The 19,430-nt window shown below is 35.3% G+C and overlaps 2 protein-coding genes across 3 annotated transcripts in view; both read right to left on the bottom strand.

Annotated features, from left to right (window-relative positions):
* Nucleotides 1–322: 322 nt before the first annotated feature.
* Nucleotides 323–8,907, bottom strand: LOC112800398 (lon protease homolog 2, peroxisomal-like). Its single transcript, XM_072236631.1, has 18 exons — nt 8,692–8,907; nt 8,451–8,584; nt 8,014–8,126; nt 7,812–7,914; nt 7,398–7,567; nt 6,716–6,807; nt 6,231–6,410; nt 6,063–6,146; nt 5,184–5,311; nt 4,818–5,019; nt 4,520–4,726; nt 3,884–4,014; nt 3,235–3,448; nt 2,437–2,739; nt 2,029–2,223; nt 1,318–1,563; nt 1,065–1,166; nt 323–765 (listed from the first exon to the last, which is right to left on the bottom strand). The coding sequence occupies exons 2-18, from the start codon at nt 8,555–8,557 to the stop codon at nt 682–684; spliced, it is 2,661 nt and encodes an 886-aa protein (XP_072092732.1). The 5' UTR covers nt 8,558–8,584; nt 8,692–8,907; the 3' UTR covers nt 323–681.
* A 3,526-nt stretch (nt 8,908–12,433) lies between these two features.
* The window catches only part of LOC112800396 (uncharacterized), a 41,907-nt gene continuing 34,910 nt past the window's right edge, over nt 12,434–19,430 (bottom strand). For both annotated transcript variants that reach the window (XM_029298211.2, XM_025842653.3), the window contains exons 53-63: nt 18,852–19,029; nt 18,613–18,749; nt 17,574–17,700; nt 16,380–16,601; nt 15,917–16,276; nt 14,964–15,122; nt 14,600–14,884; nt 14,309–14,524; nt 14,124–14,176; nt 13,746–13,854; nt 12,434–13,295 (exon numbers count right to left, since the gene is read on the bottom strand). In XM_029298211.2, coding sequence (XP_029154044.1) covers nt 12,957–13,295; nt 13,746–13,854; nt 14,124–14,176; nt 14,309–14,524; nt 14,600–14,884; nt 14,964–15,122; nt 15,917–16,276; nt 16,380–16,601; nt 17,574–17,700; nt 18,613–18,749; nt 18,852–19,029 — 2,185 coding nt within the window. In that variant the 3' untranslated portion in view covers nt 12,434–12,956. The remainder of the gene's footprint in view (nt 13,296–13,745; nt 13,855–14,123; nt 14,177–14,308; nt 14,525–14,599; nt 14,885–14,963; nt 15,123–15,916; nt 16,277–16,379; nt 16,602–17,573; nt 17,701–18,612; nt 18,750–18,851; nt 19,030–19,430) is intronic.

Here is a 19,430-nt window from a genome sequence, read left to right as displayed (position 1 = left end):
AATAGAGCCGCTCCCATTCAAAAGAACAATACGGGAAGCAGTTGACGAACGCAATTACGTCTCACATGAAGACATTTTTGAGTTGCCATCATTTGACTATTCTTGTGCAAACTAAAGTCGAATAATATAGATTCCGAACCAAAAAAAGTTGACCATATAGATGAATGCTTTCTCTATCTTTCAATTTAAGAAAATAATTTCTATAAATCATAGTGAGAAATTGAGGATATCGTATATTAGCCATTTTCATAGTTTATTTGATTTCTGTAACACGTAGGTGAACCAACTGACTCAGAGAGAGAATACAGAAGTGCTCCATTGGTTGGTGAAAAAACTGAATAGATTATGCACAATAAAAATTACATTGATACAACAAAATTTACAGAATAAAGTGGGAATAAAAAGGGAGTAGGTTAACTGCGAGTCGAACGCAGAAAAGAAAAAAGTACTTACAAGTTACAAAAGAGCACCGACAGTAAATGGGGTCGGTCTCTGTAATATGCAGCTCTTTTCCAAGCCGTGTCTTACTCAAGTTTTGCTCAAACACGATCACCGTCCACCGTAATAGATTTAAATGAGCGGTCTCCAATGCCGCAATATTAACGACAATGCATATAGATCATGGTGGGACCAAATGGTTGAATGTAGGACGTGCTAGTCAAGGTCTTAAGGATAATACTGTCACAATTTTGAGTGTTGCCTCCAAGGGCACCCGCCCTCAAAAGCTTGCTCTAACACATCTTCCATTCGCTTTGCAAGATGTATCTGTTTAGAAAGTTCAGAAAGGAAACTATGAATGATTCATTTCAGTGATATGGAAGTCATTAAGGTCCTCGTGAAGCAAGATAGTTGAATACAAAAATATGCACATGGCCTATGCTATCTGAGAATGTATTCAAGTCCAAAAAGGAGAAAATTTTTTAACACCAAATACGTGTATATATATACCTTAATACTAGTTACTCTTTCTGTCCACTATTAAGTGTCAGATTGGATACACGGATTTTGACACCAACTATAAAATTGCCCAGACTTGCTGAACAAAAATGTAGAAACAAACTTACCTCCAAGTTGTTCAGCACCGAGGATGGTACTTCAGCCAAGTCCTTCAAGTTCTTCTCAGGTAGGATGACTCTCCTAATACCATACCGATGTGCAGCTAATATCTGTGAAAAAATTAAGGAATCACTAATAATAAAATTTTGTAGCATTAAAGATGAACGCAGAATAAATCACGTATTTGCACCTACCGCTATACATTACCAGTAACATCTTTCATAAAGTTTACACTTGTCAATAGGACACAAGTAAATGTACCTTATCCTTGATACCACCAACAGGTAGTACGAGACCCCTTAATGTCATTTCCCCTGTCATAGCAGTATCTGATCTCATTCTTTTCTGGCTGAAAAGAGATACCAATGCTGTGACCAAAGTCACACCAGCTGAAGGCCCGTCTTTAGGTACAGCACCAGCAGGAAAATGTATATGTACATCGCGGCCCTCCAACAGATTAATGCCTTCTGTGGCAGCCAGCCTAAGATCAGCTGCTCTTGTTCTTACCTATAAATAAATCCTTAATAATCAATGAAACAAGTAGTGAACCTTAAATTATGACATGTATAATAATAGTGGAAGTGGCACTTGGTGTTAACAGGTGCATCATGCATACTGGAATTGACTTGACCAAAATTCAGTCTAACAGATTGAAGAAAATGTTATTCCTAACTGTTGGAGGAACAATTCAATGCTTTCAAGAATTTTTGTTAGTAACACACTTAATCCTTAGGTTTCAACCTACGGTTCAACTTCTGTTTCAAGAATAAGGGTAGCTTGGATCTCACTTTAAATTGCTAAGTCATGGAGATTCCTATAACAGTTAAGAGCCAATTCTCTTACAGACCTATCTGGTTATGTAAAGGCTTATGAATATATGAAACATGAAACATATTATTTGAGAAAATTTAGGAGGAACAAACACATTCATGAGAAAAGTGAGCTAAAAATCAATTAGACATAGACAATTACCCATGTTAAAGCAATCTGAGCAGATTCTTTGATGACATCACCAAGTTGTCCAGTCAGGTGCAATTCACCCTTTCCCACCATTGCTGTAGCCTCCACAAACTGAACTTCTCCACCAAAACTAGTCCAAACTAGCCCCACAGATACCCCAGGGGTTGCCACACGTTGTTCGGCCTCTCTTCCATCAAACTTTGGAGGCTGCAATTGATGACATCAGCATATTAGGCGCAACACACCTTTAAGCATATTACATATATAAGATCCCTTTCAAGAGGACATCACATACAAAGCTCCCGTTCACGTAATATATTAGAGCCACACTCTAAAAATGCAGTACAACATAGTACCACATTTAGAGAAGCAAACAAATCATATGCCAAAAATGTAGGGACTTAAATTCATTTCATTTACCCCAAGCACTTTTTCAAGCATGGCTTCATCAACAACCAACGGAGAGGTGATCCTGAATGTGTTTGAAATGTCTTGATTGTTGACACCCATTGGTATAACTTCCATTTCAACTTCAGCACCATCAACAAGTCTGTTTTCCAGAAGTGGTGTAGCTAGTCCCTCCATCCCTTTGTTTAGTGGGACAAACTGTTCTTGCTCTGCTACTCTTACAGCAGCAGCACGAGCAAGGGAAGCGAGATTCCTTTCCAAATTTCGTACACCAGCTTCCCTAGTATATCTATGAATAACAAGCTTGACCATCCCCTTCATTAAAATAATGCTGATCAGCATCCTATATAACAAAATTGCTTTCATAGATAAACTGTATAGAGTATCTCTTTACAACTATGCAGCATATTTTTGTTAGCTCCACTGTGTTTAGTAGACAATGTGAAAGCAAAGAATGCAGCCCCTTGGGACTACTAAAGATATACTTCCAGTGCTCAATTAAGAAAATGTATGATGACATTAAAAAATATAGCTAAGTTTCCACTATTATGCACACTTGGGAAGGACTGATTGAATGGACACAATAATATTATTTTGGATTTTGAACATCATATAACCATTTAAACCCAAGTGAAGTGTCAGGTCTCATTTTTCTTCGGAACATGGTAAAAGAAAATTTATTCGTTTGATGGTTTTTATTTCTTTCTTTTCTTCTTTCTTTTTTTGATGGCACTGAAAATATATGTACTTCCAGTGAATGAGAACCATTTTTCTCACTGTTTCAAAAATTTCATTTACGTCAAAACATACCTCTGGAATTTGAAGAAATTCAGAACTCAACCCATGCTGTTCCAAAACTCTAGGAATCAAATGTCGCATGGCTATGCTTAGCTTTTCCTCAGCTGTATATCCAGGAAGCTCAATGACCTCCATCCTGTCAAGGAGAGGTGGTGGAATCGGCTGTGCCCTATTTGCTGTAGCCACAAATATTACCTTGGAAAGATCAAATGGAACATTCAAATAGCTATCTCACTTAAGGAACAACCTTGGATTATTTATATATTTACTTGCATTGTGCAATAAAAGATAGTTATGACAACAGAAATTAACTTGTTCTCAGGATATAAAAGACTAATATAATAATTCCCATACAAAATTGCTGAATCATCCTTGATGAATTGAATTTCACAGCTGATACAAAATAAAAAAAAGCGGGCTATTTTTCTTATAATCAATTACAAAAATAATTTTAATCTTACAGATTTTTTTTCCAGTAATGGTGGAAATGGAAAGATAGAAAAAAAAATTTAACCCAATCTGGAAATGGATAACTGATACTGCATCATTTAAAACTAAGAAGAAAACTCTGAAACCATTCTCCACCAGAGAAAGATTTTCTACATGAATTGGCAAAACTTACTACTAAGAGAGGGAAGATATAATGAAGATTATAGGATACTGATCATTGAATGTTTTATTTTGTTCTGGATCAAGAACTTCTAGCAATGCTGAAGCTGGATCTCCACGAATATCAGAACCAGTCTTGTCAATTTCGTCGAGCAGCATGACAGGATTGCAGACAGCTACTCTCTAAAGGTCAGATGTCAAAAGCAGTATGAGATTCCTAAGGGGAAAAAGCAATTATAGTATTTGATAAATTTTATCTATTTTGGCCCAATTTTATACTTTAAAAGTGTATCTTATATGTGTACATGAAGAAAAATAAACACGCAGCTTTTTCAAAATAACCTCACATCATACGATCGCGAAAGGATAAATTAACTTAGCCACATGAAATCAAGTTGAAACTACTTCTTAAGCTCTCGATGAACATTTCCAAATTTATGTTTCTCTAATTATTTTGAATGAATTTCCAGTCTTAGTGGCCTCCCTCTCCTTAAAGAAAACATTTTCCAGGATTAAAGAGAAATACATATAGGAGAGTCCAAAAAGCGAATGGCCAAAAGCATATAAGCTCTTGCAGGCATTCTGTGTATTATAAAACCTCTAGCCATCAATGGCTTCCTCCAAGCATTGCAAATACCATACAACACAAAACAGATACTATATTCAATATTCAAGTTGAATTGTGAACCTTTAGTCCATCTATGAGCCTCCCAGGCATGCTTCCAATGTATGTTCTCCTGTGTCCTCTAATATCAGCTTCATCCTTGACACCACCAAGGGAAATGCGCACAAATTTTCTGCCCAAAGCTGAAGCAATAGAAGATGCCAATGATGTTTTCCCAACACCTGGCGGTCCAACAAAGCACAATACAGGGCCCCTTGCATCTGGCTTAAGCTGCAATGTAAATATTTAAATCAGATATACATTATACTGCACCGTGCAACAGAATACTAGCTATTTATAGGTGGGATGAGTAACAAAGCACCTTGCGAACAGCCAAGTACTCAATTATCCGTTGCTTGACCTTGACTAAACCATAATGATCTCTGTCCAGGCGCTCCTGTGCTGCTCTCAAGTCAAGTTCAATTTCTTTGCTGGCCTTCTGCCATGGCAGATCAGCAAGAAGTTCCAGATAAGCCCGTGAACTGCTATACCCAGGTTGCTGGGGCTGCATTTTTTTAAGTCTCCTGAGGGATAACATCACATTAAAGTCAATTGACTTTCTACATAAAATTTTAAAATACTTGGAACCATGGTGATCCTAGAGTTTTTTGAAATTGAAATTTATAATGAGAAATTCCCTCTGAGATTAGTCATCATCATTTGCAACTACTTTTCCAACTGAAAGTACCTCAATTCTCTGTGAGAATGCTTCCAGATATTCTGTGGCATTCCTGCACTTTCCATCTTTCTTTCCAGAGCTTCAAGGTCATCCTCATCATCATCATCATCACCAAGTTCCTCTTTTATAGCCCTCATCTAAAATATATATTACAAAAAGCATAGAGCAGTTCAATCAGATAAAAGCTCAAACAAGACTATAGAGACAAAAAATACTTCATTGTGACAACATCGACCAAAAGCAAAGACTTAAGTCCTTGGCAATAATATATCACCATTTGCATCAAATTGCTGCCAGAAGAAAGCAAACACGCCCAAGTCCTTGGGGGCAAAGCTATTCCGATATCATCTAAAAAACTACAGCTAGCAGCCTTAGAGGACAACAATCTTTTCATGTTATGCTTCTAAACGATAAGTCATTGCCTTAGTATAACGATTAATGAGCTTTGTTACATGTAACTTCGTTTAATATATAATTTATATTTATTAACAAGTTACGGACTTATAGTATTGATATACTCTCTTTCTATCTCCCTATATTTCCACTTAATATTTTCTACAGAGAGGAATAAGTATATAATTTATAGAAATCCAAAAGGTACAAAAATCACCATTTGAGCAAACTATAAGACATGCTGATTGCCTAAACAACGTGATAATAGAGGCACTAAAAGTTTTCACAAACTGCCATTCACAGCCAGCTATAGCCTGTATCACTAGCTCCTACACATGAATAAATCTCTTACACCGTAGAAGTCATTGTCATCGGAAGCTTCTAGCTTGAAAGATTTAATTTAATTTAACTTTGTTATGGTATAAATCCCTTTCGGTATTTCACCTGTACCCTTGCATTTACCATGTATTTAGGATATGATGTGAGAAAGCTAACCTGTTGACGCAGAAGAAATTCCTTTTGAGATTTTGACAGTTGTCCTTCAACCTTTTGTGAAATTTTCTCTGCTACACGTATAGACTGTTGGCAATGAACAAAAGCCGAATGAAAGACAAACAATGGAAAATCAAATCCATATGAAGCATCATATATCCTGTAACTTACTTGTAAGTGCCTATCAACTAATTCAGTTGCTTTTGAAAGCCTCACTTTAGGATCAACTGAATCCAACATAGACAGTTGTTCTTCAAAGCTTATCTCAAAGCTAGCAACAAATATATCAGCCAACTTGTGAACTGGGACAGTCTCCAAAAGAACCTTTGTCCTTCCACCAGTTTTTTGTTTCTATAAACAAGCATACATATAAGCAAGTAATGCTAATCTGACATTGAAACAGAACAGGCACAGAATATCCTCGAGAGTACATAGCTAAGATACAATAGTCAAGTAACAAGTTATATTATTTACAAGCTATCCTAATCTAGATCCAGAGATTCCATGTTATATATTCAAGAAATACTTTATGCAATCATGGATTAGAAATATATAATGATCTTAACTGAAAGCTAGAACTTTTCAAAGATCAATGCTAAACAGTCTTCCATGCTTTAGTCAATGTTGCCATTTATTATTGGATTACAAATTTCTACCTGCTCTAGAAGAGAAATAAGCTCCATGGCAGTCGCTTTAAATTGGCGAGACAGCATTATGAAATCAGGGTCTTGCTCCACCTGTTCCATCTCTACATTAGAAAATGGAGGCAACTCAGCTTCTTCAAAGATAATGAACCAAAGGAGTTATATTAATAATAATAATAATTCAAAGTTCTTTTTATTTTTCCCTTACAAATCAATATAGGTATAGGTAGGGGAAAACATAGAGAACATTGGGTGTTAGCTACAACAACTATATACTAAAAGAATAATCAAATTTTTAACCAATTCGCCATGACACATATAGCCTACCCATGCTAGCACTATCATATTTTCCAATACCAGTTACTTGTTCAATATTCAACATGCTTCAATGATCTATGTGTTCATAGTAAGAAAACAAAACCATAATTTAGAATGTTTACATCCAGTAGTGCAATTTTTCATGGTGATATCCTTGGGTGGAACATATTGTTACATGTATTTATCTTCTACATAATATTATAATTATAATTATTATCTGAATGCTAGTGATTTAAATGGCTACAAAGATGAAATGAGAAAAAGACACATCAAGAGAACAAAGTCTGAAAGTAATATCCTCAGCATAAAATATCCATTTAAAATATCCATTTCCTATGTAGTAGCTGATGTTAAGCGACGGGGAAGAATAGTTTACCAGTCTTAGTCATCTCAAGGGAGGAGATCCTTGCAGTATGGTATGTCCCTCTTGTGCTTAGTTCTTGGACGCTGAATCTGCACAAACCTTCAAGAACAACTATATACGTGACCCTCCCACTTGGTTTCTCCACTCCCCTTGATAAGTGTAATGCTCGAGCAGCTACCCCCCTGGAATTGAAGGTCTATTAAAATTCACCTCAATCTGAGGATTTAATTTCTCATAATTCCACGATATAAATTACTATTTTAGACCATACTAGTAACATGATCAAATTAAGGTACAAATATAAAATATGAACAATTAATTTAACAGAATAAAGTCAACAAACTTAATCAAAATCAATCAAATGAAAATATTTTACATATGGTCTGAATATATATGTTATATAGTAGAAACTCATTTGAGATATACCTGTTATGCCAATGAACAACATCATTCTGATTTTTTGCATCAAGTTTATGAGAATCAGATGAACCACCTTGAAGTTTTGAGCTTTGATCTAGAGAATCAAGACCTACGATTACAAGAGAAAGTAAACAAAACCATTATGACAATATGCTCCTTTTTCCTTTAAAAGAAATGGAAAAAAGAAAACTACCAAGCAATGTATCACCTTGAGACATAGTGGGACCCACTGGCTTAACTTCAGCAGCATCACGAACTGGCAAGATGCCAATCATCCCCTTCTCTTCTCGCTGCCAAAGCTCTTGTTCCACCAGCTTCACACTGCATATTCAATCAAGAACACATCCACATGCACGCCATATAGTGAAAAAGTTTAACTCGGAAACTATAACATATAGGCACAGGAAAACGCATTGCAGTAGTTAGCAGAGTCCATCCACAACACAATGGTTACATCAACTAAAAAGCGCGAGGGGAAACTCCGCACAAAGTTACCTAATGAAACAGACTAAGTAATGCAAAATCACAGAAAGGATTTTTGAGCTCGGAGAATCAAAATACGATTGAATCACATAAATTTCATTTTATTTTTCTCAGCGACCAAAGAAATGAATGTGAGGGAGCTGAAGTGGTAGAGGAACCAACCTGGTTGGAGAAGTGCAGCGGATTCTGATGATGGCGCCGGGAAGCAGCACCTTGTTCCTGAAAGGAAGGATTGCCAACCGGCTCGGAAGCTCCACCGATTCCGCCATGTTCGTTTCGTCTTCTGAGGAAAACAACTAAAAAAGGAGCGAAATAATTGAAAAAGCGAAAAGAGAAAAACTGAAAAGACGAATCGAATGAAAGGAAGAAACTTAAGAAAGGAGTGAAATGGGATGTGGCGTACGGTTGGGTTGTGTCAGAGCTGAGAAGTGAGTAAGGTATGTTTCGTTGGTTTGGTTTTTATTGGCTTAGGCGCTTAGCTTTCAGTGTGTGAGGAAGTCGCATCCAAATTGGGACCTTTAGTTTTTACTGTAATTTTGGCAGCGTGTGTGTTTATGAATGTGCTCAATTTTCAGGTCTATCCACAACACGTATGCCGTTTCGGGTAGTGGTATTGCTCTTTAATCTTATTGGTCTATTATGTATTTATGTGTTTTATGTTTTCCCACTGTGTATTGCTAATTTGCTATATCATATTGGCTAAGTGGTCAAGGTCAAAATCTGAAAGAGTTCAATAGAGTAGACAGACAATGAAATATTTGTACAATGTGTACAATATGAGTTAAAAATAAAAATTACCTACGAAATAATAAATTTAAAAACTCTTACTCAGTTATTTCACATCAAATTTTAAATTTCAAATTCTCTAATTTTAAATTTTAAATTTTTAAAAAATCCGGTTAGTTATTTCAAAAAAATAACTATCTACAATCGGCAACCACCCACCTTCATCAATAATAATTTCATTTCACTATCGCTATTTGGTTTGCCACACGCCACTCACCCTTAATAAAAATAACTATCCACTTACGGATAAAAATAATCATCCGCATACCTAATGAATTGAACATCTAATATATTTTAATTATATATAACTAAACTCAATCCAATCAAAATAATCATCTACATAAAAATAAAATAATCATCCGTGTATACCTACTAAAATGACCATCCTAAATTGATCATTAAAATAGAAGAAGAAGATGAATAGATAGAAAAAATTATTATTGTGGTGAAACATAATTTTGAAGGAATAGTCACATGAGTCATATATTCCGCGGAACGACGTTCTTGCCAAGGCTGTATGTCTTTTTTAAGTCTACTCAAGTCCAAACCATTGGGACCTCTTAGAGGTTCTAACCAGGGAGCACGTAGATCCCAAAAACGCATAGTTTCTCCCCCAAAAATTACTTCTCCGGTCGGGAAACGCATTAAATATTTACCTTGTGAAGCATAGGACTCAAATAATGAAAAAGCTAACCATGCTTGGATCCGAAGAAGAAGAGCAACGTTAGGCTGAGCGTCGGAGGGCAAGGCGCATCGGGCTGACCGGCGGAGGTGAGGACAGTGTCGGCGGAAGGATGCGGCGGCCTCGGTATGGCCGGAGGAATTCAGTGACGCAAGGTAAAAACCGGAGAAGATGACGGTCAATTTTGAACGTAGATTAGAAATAATCGTACATAGTGTGAATGAATTTAAATACTAATCTTAATTTTAAAATTTTAAATTAAATAATTAATTAATGATCTAATTTTAATTTTATATTTTTTTAATTTATTATACACATTGTACACAATTAATACTGGTTCCCAATACTCTCCCAATCTGAAATACCACTCAATTTTTATATTTGTCTTTTAAAGATTTTTTAAATTAATTTTTTTAATATTTTAAATTAATTATATTAGTCTTTTTGTCGCTTTCGTTATTTACAATATTAAAATTTGTTGATGTGACATATTAAATAATAACACTACACTGACCACAACATACATATAACCGTTCTAATTAGCTGCTAACATAATAAATTTATATAATTAAATCAAATCAATTTCAAAGTAAAAATAATCTTGAGGTATTAAAATTCCTCAATTTAGAGTTGATTTAATTTAATTTCATAAATTATTGTATTAATAGCCAATTAGGACATCAGGTTACTATGATGTTACTTAGTGCATGTTTGGGCGCCATTATTTTGTTAAAAAAAGATCTTTTTTCAATGAAAAAATATCTTTTTTTATTTTTTAACGTGTTTGGCAAATTTCTAGTAGTAAAAGTAAAAGCACTAGTAAAATCAAAAAAAGATCTTTTTTGAGAAGCTGTAATTTACATCTTTTTTTAAAAGATCTTTTTTCCTTAAAAAAAAGATGTTTTTCATGTAATAAATAAACAAAAAAGTACTTTTATATTGTTATACCCAAACATAATTGATAGATAAAAAGACCTTTTTACATGAGATATCCAAACATAAAATTACTTTTACTTCTCTATAAGATCTTTTAAAAAAAGATAACTCGAAAAAAGATCTTTTCTTAGAAGCTCACCCAAACAAGCCCTTAATGTGTAATATAAGCAAATTCTAATGTTATGAGCAACAAAAGTGATAGAAAGAGTAATATAATCAATTTAAATTTTTTAAAAGATAAATTTAATTAAAAAAATCTTTTGACGAATAATTTAAAAAATTTATATTTTTTTCGTAATAAATTTTACCATTTACTTCTATTATATTTGTAGGTATTCATATGGCTATAATGACTAATGAAATTGCTTGGATTGGAATTGGATTGGGGTAGTTTGCTTGCCTTTGTGGTCCTGCTTCTTCTCACTCTGCACCTAACTAAACAATTTATTCACTTGCTACGTGCTACATTTGTATGTAGCGCCAAGTAGATTTAAAATTATTGCATGGAGGCAGAGGTAGGTATAACTAACTGAAGCATCTTCATAGTCATTTTATCTAGTTGAACAAAGTCTCTATTACTGATGATATCATTAATAAAGCTTGCATTTTAGCTTACAGTAAAGAATTATCAAAACATTGGATTTGTCCTTCTATTTTATATAAATTAGAGTAATCAAATAGTTTATTCAAAGTGAAACGTAGGGCTAAATGGCTAATAATATAAATAACTTAATCAGTCTTCACTCTTTCAGCTAATTTATTTAGAAAAAAATTTGAGAGCAAATTTTTTTAAACCAATATTAAACTAAAAACTTGTGTTTGAATTTTTCTTTTGTCTAAAAGGAAAAATTCCTAACTAAACCAATTAGTCACCCGTGACACAAAATTATGACAAAAAAAAACCAATTTAGTCGTGTAATAATGATTGGTAGTATTATCAATATGTGAAACTAAAATAAACATTCCATGATTCCATCCTCGACCAACAAAAACAAATTAAATATAACTGTCTAATTTTAAAATTCGTACAGGACCAAAGCTTTCCTACTTATAATATATGAATACCGACACAAATATAAGACACGATATTAAATACGTAGACACATAAATTTTAAATTTTTATAAGACACATGAACACATAAAATGACTTTGTAAAAAAAAATATCATGTGATAAAATTACTTCTTTAAAAAACTTAAATTGATAAAAAAAGACACATAAAATGATTATATCTTTAACAATATTAGCCAAAATTAGAGAAAGTAAGTTAGAGATTATGCCGTTATCACTCTACTGTGGAGAAGTGGTTGGGCTATTGTTAAGTTAGCTATCGAGTATCGACACACTAGTCCCCTGTATAATGACTACTAGCCAACCTAGATCCATTACTTTCGCATTCTAATCAAATAACAGATATCTCACTCTGTCTCTGTCAAAAAAAAAAAAAAAAAAAAAAAAGAGAAATATCTCACTCTATCTAGCTTCATCTTCTCTCTCTTTCTAGTACCTATCATACCTTCACTATCAGTTGTTTCCATAGCTTAGCTGCTTTTAGCTCCCATCACGTGTGGGTGTGTTTCTTTTTCTCACATTTTTTTTTTTGGGATGTGATAATCCACATTCATTTATTTGTTTGAATAATAGTGCGCTGGGGATGCCACCATCTTCACGAATGGAGAGAGATCATGCAGGCTTTAACTGCGGGCTTTTCTTTTTATCTCAATTCTCACCAAACGAAGATGGACTACATAAGCACCGTACAGATATTGACTTATATAAAATGAAAATGCTATCGTACATTACAATTCTGAAAATGAAATCAGCCAAGAAAACACTATACATAAATTTGATATGCGCATTTACAACTGATCCTATAGATAAAAGACAATCTTTCAACAGCTCACAACATGTATGTTCAAACCGAGTCACCAAGCAATGAATCTCTAAAGCATACCCCACGAGCTAGCCCTTTTTCGAGTGTAGTGTGTAAACCGTATAACTAACTGGTGGACGCCACAATCAAATATGAAATATCTGTGTGGTGAAATATAAACCACCAAACGCGTCTTTGCAATATAGCAATGCTCTCCAGTCCTTAGCAAAGAAGGGAAATTGCATTTGCGCTCCCGCATACTAGTGCCTTTACAAGCAAAGCACTACCTAGTTGCTACCATACAAGTAACACAGCCACGATCGTCCAACTTACAATACTGTATTCTTTAGAAAGGGGCAATCCAAGAAAGAACCTTAACCCAAAAAAATTGTTTATGATGATTGTAATGGACAAAGAGGGTCTTCGCGGACCCTCATGGGCTTCCAGTTCGATTCTTCCTTGATTTGTCTTAGAGCAACAAAATGCAATGCATCACTCTGTGCCTGATAAATGTGACAGCCCCATGGATACGATTCAGGTGCAGACCAAACCTTCTGCTCTTCAAATTCTGTTTCCTCCACTAATGACTCGGCAACACAGTATACAAGATCAGGCTCTGGTTCCATATGAGCAGCAACAGCAACACATCCTGGAGAAACAAACCCATCTGGAGCCCTTGGGTGCCAAATTGATACTGGACTGACATAATCCTCTGAACAGTTTCGCCACACCTGCGGAAGGCATCAATCCTTTGTTAGGCGAAAAATGTAAATAGATACCAAATTTGATCCGGTCCACCATCATAGTGCAAGCATTGTGGGAAGAACAAAAAACATAGTCAAACTCATTGTTCTTTATAAGATGACATTTGAACAATAAGATCGTGTCTGATTCAACTGACAAATTACAAATATGCAGAACAATAGAGAAGTGCACTGAAATCAATGTCATCTCTACTATAGTACATCCACTGGTATCGTCTGAAAATGTGCAAGAAAATACCAACTGATACGGAAACTAATTTAAAAATTAAGAAAAAACGTATCTGCTATTGGTTGAAAAGCATTTAGGGAAAACTGATTTAACTTCGTTGTACATAAAAATTTGGCCACAAATTTCCACTCATAACATCTTGGTTAGCTGGAAAAAAAAATTGCCAGGCTCATTAATTATAGTCTTACCAGGTCATACCCCATCGGGAGAGCAAAATGTCCATCAACCTTGCGGTAAATGGCAGCTACATTTGGAGGATGGATGCCACCACGAGCTATATCCCCAATATATGTGTATCTGGAAACATAAAATTGATTTTGCATTACAAATACTTACATAAAGGCACATCTTTTGTGCATTGCTTATCGTAACAAAAATGGATTTCATAATTCCACATGGCTTAATCCGAATCCTTAATGCTTGTAGAACGGTTACATCAATAGAAATGGCAGAGAACGTTTCATTTTTGCTTCAATTCATAGGAAGCGTGAGGGAATCTGATCAGTTCAGGGGGTGAGGACGGATGGGGACAGGGAATAATGTGTGAAAATGAGATGGATCATTACCCGTCAGGACACACAGGCCTCCAAATGCTACATATTCCACCATCTTCTGAGACCTGAAACATAAGATGGCTTGTTAGACTTAAAAAAAAAAAAAAAAAACACTACTTAGTTTTATGACCTCCTAAACAAATGCATACTTGAGAGATATTAATATCAGGATTGTGTAAAGGAGAATATTAAAGAACCTGTTTTCTGCATAACGAGCAACGGGTTTTGTATTCCTGTTCACTGCTCCAGATTTTTGTAAAAGTAATGCTGTGTTTAACAAACCGTCTATCATCAGATGTTGCATTATGTGATGAAATATCTCTTGAACTGATAATGCCTTTGTTAGATGTACGAGGTTCTCTATTATCCACTTCACTCCAGGCAAAATGTACATGCCTTTGGCTTGAAGGAACCTGGAAGTAAGAATAAATAATTCTGTCAAAATTTCTATTCCACTTCCTGAAATGAATGTTTGTATTATCACTTACTTTCAGAACCAAGCTCTTCATATCAGCTTGATATGCCTTCCATGTTCTACGCACCACTGAACATATTTTAACAGCTTGGGGTTCTATTCCTTCAAATTCTTCCACACTATTACATTTTATCACTCGAGCAAACTTTTCAGATCTCCGGAAGTGTCTCAGGTGTAGGATTAAGTGAGAAGGTTGGCTGCTACCAGCTTTTGCCAATTCCAGTGCCATCAACTCATCCCAAGGCACATCAAACATGATTTTACACGGTCTTTTGTCCATCTTGTCAGGAGCAAGACACTAGATAGAAGGGGAAAATCAATTAAGTTACTCTCTAGATGAGAGAACAAACCGTATGAATAAAGTACCTTGAACTAACCTGCAGCAGAATGACTCGTTTATTGGTAACTAAAACAATTCTCTGGTGGGGAACAATAAAATGTTCTTCATAATAATCAGACAATGCAAATTTTGAAGGTTCCTTGAAAATCTCAGTACAGCCAAAGTGCCGACTTGCCTCTCCAAGGTAAAGCACCATCTAAAATCCAGAAAACAAAAAATGAGAAAGAACGCATATATAAAGTATTGCACAATATATAGTACATAAAATTTACAGTTAATGACACAGAAGCTTTAAAAATAAACAACAAAAGCAATTGGATGTGGTAGGCATCTACACCAGACTCAACTTTGATATGCATATTGATGCACACCTTGTAAGTGGACACCGGATGCTCTTCTTCTCACATAACACGTCTCTAATTTCACAAAAAGAAAAAAAAGAAAGAAAGAAAGAAAGCAAGCTTCATACCAATTTGTTGCTACATATACATTACATGATTGCAAGGGAAGGAAATACCCTCGCCCTCCTAAAATTATTTCTTGTAACCTTGAAATAGGCTACGAGGCCAATGTTTTGCATCACAGTTACCAAGTATCTCGTTAGTGAAACTTCTTTCTTGTGTCTTGATACAGTAGTCAATAAATTCAATCATCAGATCAAAGCCTTAGCAGCTATTACGGTGACAGGAGGGAGCTCATTTTTTATGTATTGATAATGTAACTTCCTCAAGAAGTTCTGCTTAAACACGAGATTAGCAGCTATATAAACAAAAATATAAAGCGGAAGATCACCACTCTGCCCAAAAAAAATATCGCACACACGAGAGAGAGAGAAAAATAAACCCACAAACTTGAAATGGTTTTCAAGGTGATGTAGTTCACATTAATGGTGCCTTTTCTTAGTAAATTTCATTTTTGAGGTCATTTAGATCACATTTAGAGAAGTTATGGAGTTAAGAACACTCACAGTAAAGCAACTAATTAACGCACCTGCCCAGTAGCTTCTTTCTCACAATATTCTGTAAGTACTCCGTTTGCACGTATAGCCCGAGGATTTCTAATTCTGTGGAAGGTGGTCTTGTTGTTGAAAACCTCCAAGCATTTGGAACAACTTGCACCAATTCCATCAACAGTCAATGAGAAAAAATCTAGTGCCCCACTTACTGGCTGCACAATAAAACCTAAAAAGGCACGCCCAAGCCCATGAGCCAATCCTATGAGACCATTTTGTCGGGCACTCTCCACAGGCTTCCTCACTACACCAGAGACCCCAAAGGCAACACCTTGGGCAAGAGCTTCTGTTCCTTGAAGAATCCCATCGCCAACCCCAGTGATTCTCCTTGATCTAACCTGTCACAAGGAAGTTAACATTAGATTGCATGGTATTACAAAACCAAAAAATTAAGATAATAAAAAAAAATAAGAAAGAAGAAATTAGAATAAAGATGCTTACCTGCTTTGCCCGTAATTGCAGAAACTGTCCATCTGTGGAAAGCTCAGCAAACCCTCTACTAAGAGAAGCCAACGTTGAACTTGTCATACCAAGCACATCAACAGAAAATATTAAATGTAAAGGATTATGAATCAAATCTCTCCAAACACGGTTTCCAATGGCGGGAACAATGGAACTCTTCCTCATGAATCTGTCTCTGTGCATCACCCTCCTCAGATGTACCTGAAGAAGGAGGAAAATAGTGTTATCATTATTAATTTACAGAGTCACCTCATATCTCTGAAAGCCATGGCGTTGGATTGAGGAAAATGTAGCTAAATAATGAAAGGATGAACTGTGGTGTAGACTAAGTTTTTGGACTAAAAGCCAAGTGCATGCATTATGCATTCACAATGAAACAAACATGTTGCAAGTACCACAAGCTGACACAATCCTTGCATTGTGGCCAAAAAAGTTCTTCCTGTTTGGAGTTTTGCTTATGTTCTTCTCAAGGGATTAATTCCAGGAAAGAAGCAGACTGGACAGCTCATTTTCCAAGTTCATCATTCAATCTTTGTTTCCCTCCTTTGTTTTGGAGAACACACTATCCTATCCTAAGTACATATTTCCTCTCTTAAGTAAAAATAAAAAAGGCAGCCCGGTGCACAAGCATCCTGCGTTAACGCAAGATCCAGGGAAGGGCCGCACCCAAAAGGTGTAATTCACACAGTCTAACCACATTATTACATCAGTGGTTGTTTCCACAGCTTGAACCCGTGACCTTGAGATCACACGGAGACAACTCAATTGTTTCTCTGAGGCTCCCCTTCTCTTAAGAAAAGGAAGGAAATTTGACATGATCACATAAAATGTAAAAAGGAATTAGGAGCATATTGAGGTGTCAGTATATCAAGGAGAGAGATGCAAGGTGGTATGTATATATATGTGATGTTTAGTAGGCCATTACGATTTATGGGAACAAATGTTGCTACCTCTTTTATAGTACTTATAAGGGCCCAATCTTGGAAGAAAATATAACTCCCAAAAAGACAAGGGTTAAAAAAAAACAGCATACATCATGTTAACACTTTAATTTTATTGGTATTGATCTCTATTTTACACAACAGTTTCAAGAAAAAAGAAGGGCAAGGAGAATCTAGTGTGAATGACAATCACAATATCAGGCAATGCTCTATGTTAGATTAGATAGCTTACCTGGATCTTGAAGGCGTTACCAACAGCTGAAAGTATAGGACTCCATATGCCTAAGACACCATGAGGTCGTTGTCCTGGTGCAGTCTCCAAGGACAACTTCAACCTTACTTCTGAAACGTCAATTAGGCTGCAAGATTAAAGATGAAGTTAAAAAAATCACACTCTTTTCAACCAAAATCATATAACATATAAATACTAGCATAAATCAATCACTTTTAGTTTTGAGTAGAAGGAGCTATCCCATCTCAAGCTTAACCAGGGCACAACAGCTTATTAAGCCTTGTTCATATTTGCATAATGCTACCTACTGAGGAAACCTCAAACTCCAACACAAACGTTCTAATTTCTATTAAGGCCAACTCAAACAAAGCCACAAAACCAATGAGTTATTTTTGGCAACAAAGAAAGAATATATATATATATATATATATATATATATAATGCAAAAACAGTAGATGCATTTTCCTCCTTTCATAAAAGATCCGATTCATGCAAAAGAAAAGGGGCATTAGATTTAAATAAGCTGTACAGAGCAACCTTGGAATAGTTTGTTTGATGAAGGTATTCATGAAAAAGCCCTTTTTAACCATGGTAAAAAAAAAAAAAAACAATAAGCTAATCAATACTAAGGGATGCAATTTAACTAATCCAGAAAAAAAGGATTTTGCATGGATTATATTCCAAGTGACTTATTAAAGAGGGCCTTTGTTTGTCCAACCATCTGAAATAACCAAACATCCTTCGCATGTCGCAATATATATATATATACATATATATATATAGACGTGAGTGCACACACAAAATTTGCAATATTGTAAGAGAAAAATTTAGATGTATAGCCTTTCAATGAAGATTAGATTATGAATGCTTTGCCAGCGGACAGCACTGAGCCTGGTTGATGCTGATGAAGGAAATTGGAAGTCCAACAAAAAATATAACTAGCTAGAATATACTTGGAAGTCTCGGCAGAAAAAAATAAAAAATAAAAAATGCAAAGATTTGTAATTAAGAAGACATAAAAAAGAAGTAAGGTTCTTACTCAAAACGTATCTCTGGATCAACTTCTGTGACAGTTGAACTTTTAGGTAATCGATCCAGCTGCAAATTATTGTAGAAGTCCACAATAGCCCAGATAATAGGTTCATGAATATCAAGTCTCCAGCATTTCTCAGTTACCTATAGTGTCGGTCAAATATAAAGGAATAATAGATAGCCCGATATTTAAATATTTTAGAATATCCAAGATCATGTTTTAGCATCAAATAAGGTAAAACATACCCGTATGTAAACATATGGGTAAACTTGAATACCATCTTTATTCTCATTCTGCATAGTAATTGTCATCTTGAACACTGGGTGTTGCACATCAGGGGATTGCTCTGGTGCCAAGAGCACAGGCATTAATGTTAAAGGAAGCTGATTATCAAGTTGCAAATAACCAAAAATTAGCTTGAACCTGTAAAAGAAGTGTCTGACAATCAATTTCATGAAGCATTCATAATAATCTTACAAAATATGAAATAGAAAACAGAACAACGGTACATAACTACATATGACCACTATGACCTTATAGTTTCTTAGTGCGCAGCTTGTCAAATAAAATTGATAGATTGTCATAAACAGAGGGAACTACCGACCACAAGGTAGAGATCAGAATTCAATATTAAAAAGTAACAGGGTATGCAACATAAAGGTATAGGTCCTATAAAGCAGGAACCCTAGCATAATCAAGTAACACTTAAATTGACAGATAATATTTCGATAGGAAAAGGTCTCAGAGACTCAAAATACTTTACTCATAAAGAAGTTCTACATCCTCCCAACAGAATCCTAAAACATAAGCTAAAACTTGTTTTC

This window comes from Arachis hypogaea, chromosome 5 (assembly GCF_003086295.3).
Source record: "Arachis hypogaea cultivar Tifrunner chromosome 5, arahy.Tifrunner.gnm2.J5K5, whole genome shotgun sequence".
In the NCBI taxonomy this organism is placed as follows: Eukaryota; Viridiplantae; Streptophyta; class Magnoliopsida; order Fabales; family Fabaceae; genus Arachis; species Arachis hypogaea.
Note: the sequence above shows the minus strand (reverse complement) of the source record. Positions and strands in the feature narration are given on the sequence as shown.

What these genes read in the sequence shown, in the direction of transcription:
- LOC112800398 (XM_072236631.1), bottom strand. Translation starts at nt 8,557, where the DNA reads ATGGCGGAATCGGTGGAGCTTCCGAGCCGGTTGGCAATCCTTCCTTTC. An exon ending in TTATTTCTCTTCTAGAGCAG is followed by an intron (nt 6,411 to 6,715) that starts GTAGAAATTTGT and finishes GCTTGTTTATAG; the next exon opens with AAACAAAAAACTGGTGGAAG. An exon ending in TGCTTGAAAAAGTGCTTGGG is followed by an intron (nt 2,224 to 2,436) that starts GTAAATGAAATG and finishes CATCAATTGCAG; the next exon opens with CCTCCAAAGTTTGATGGAAG.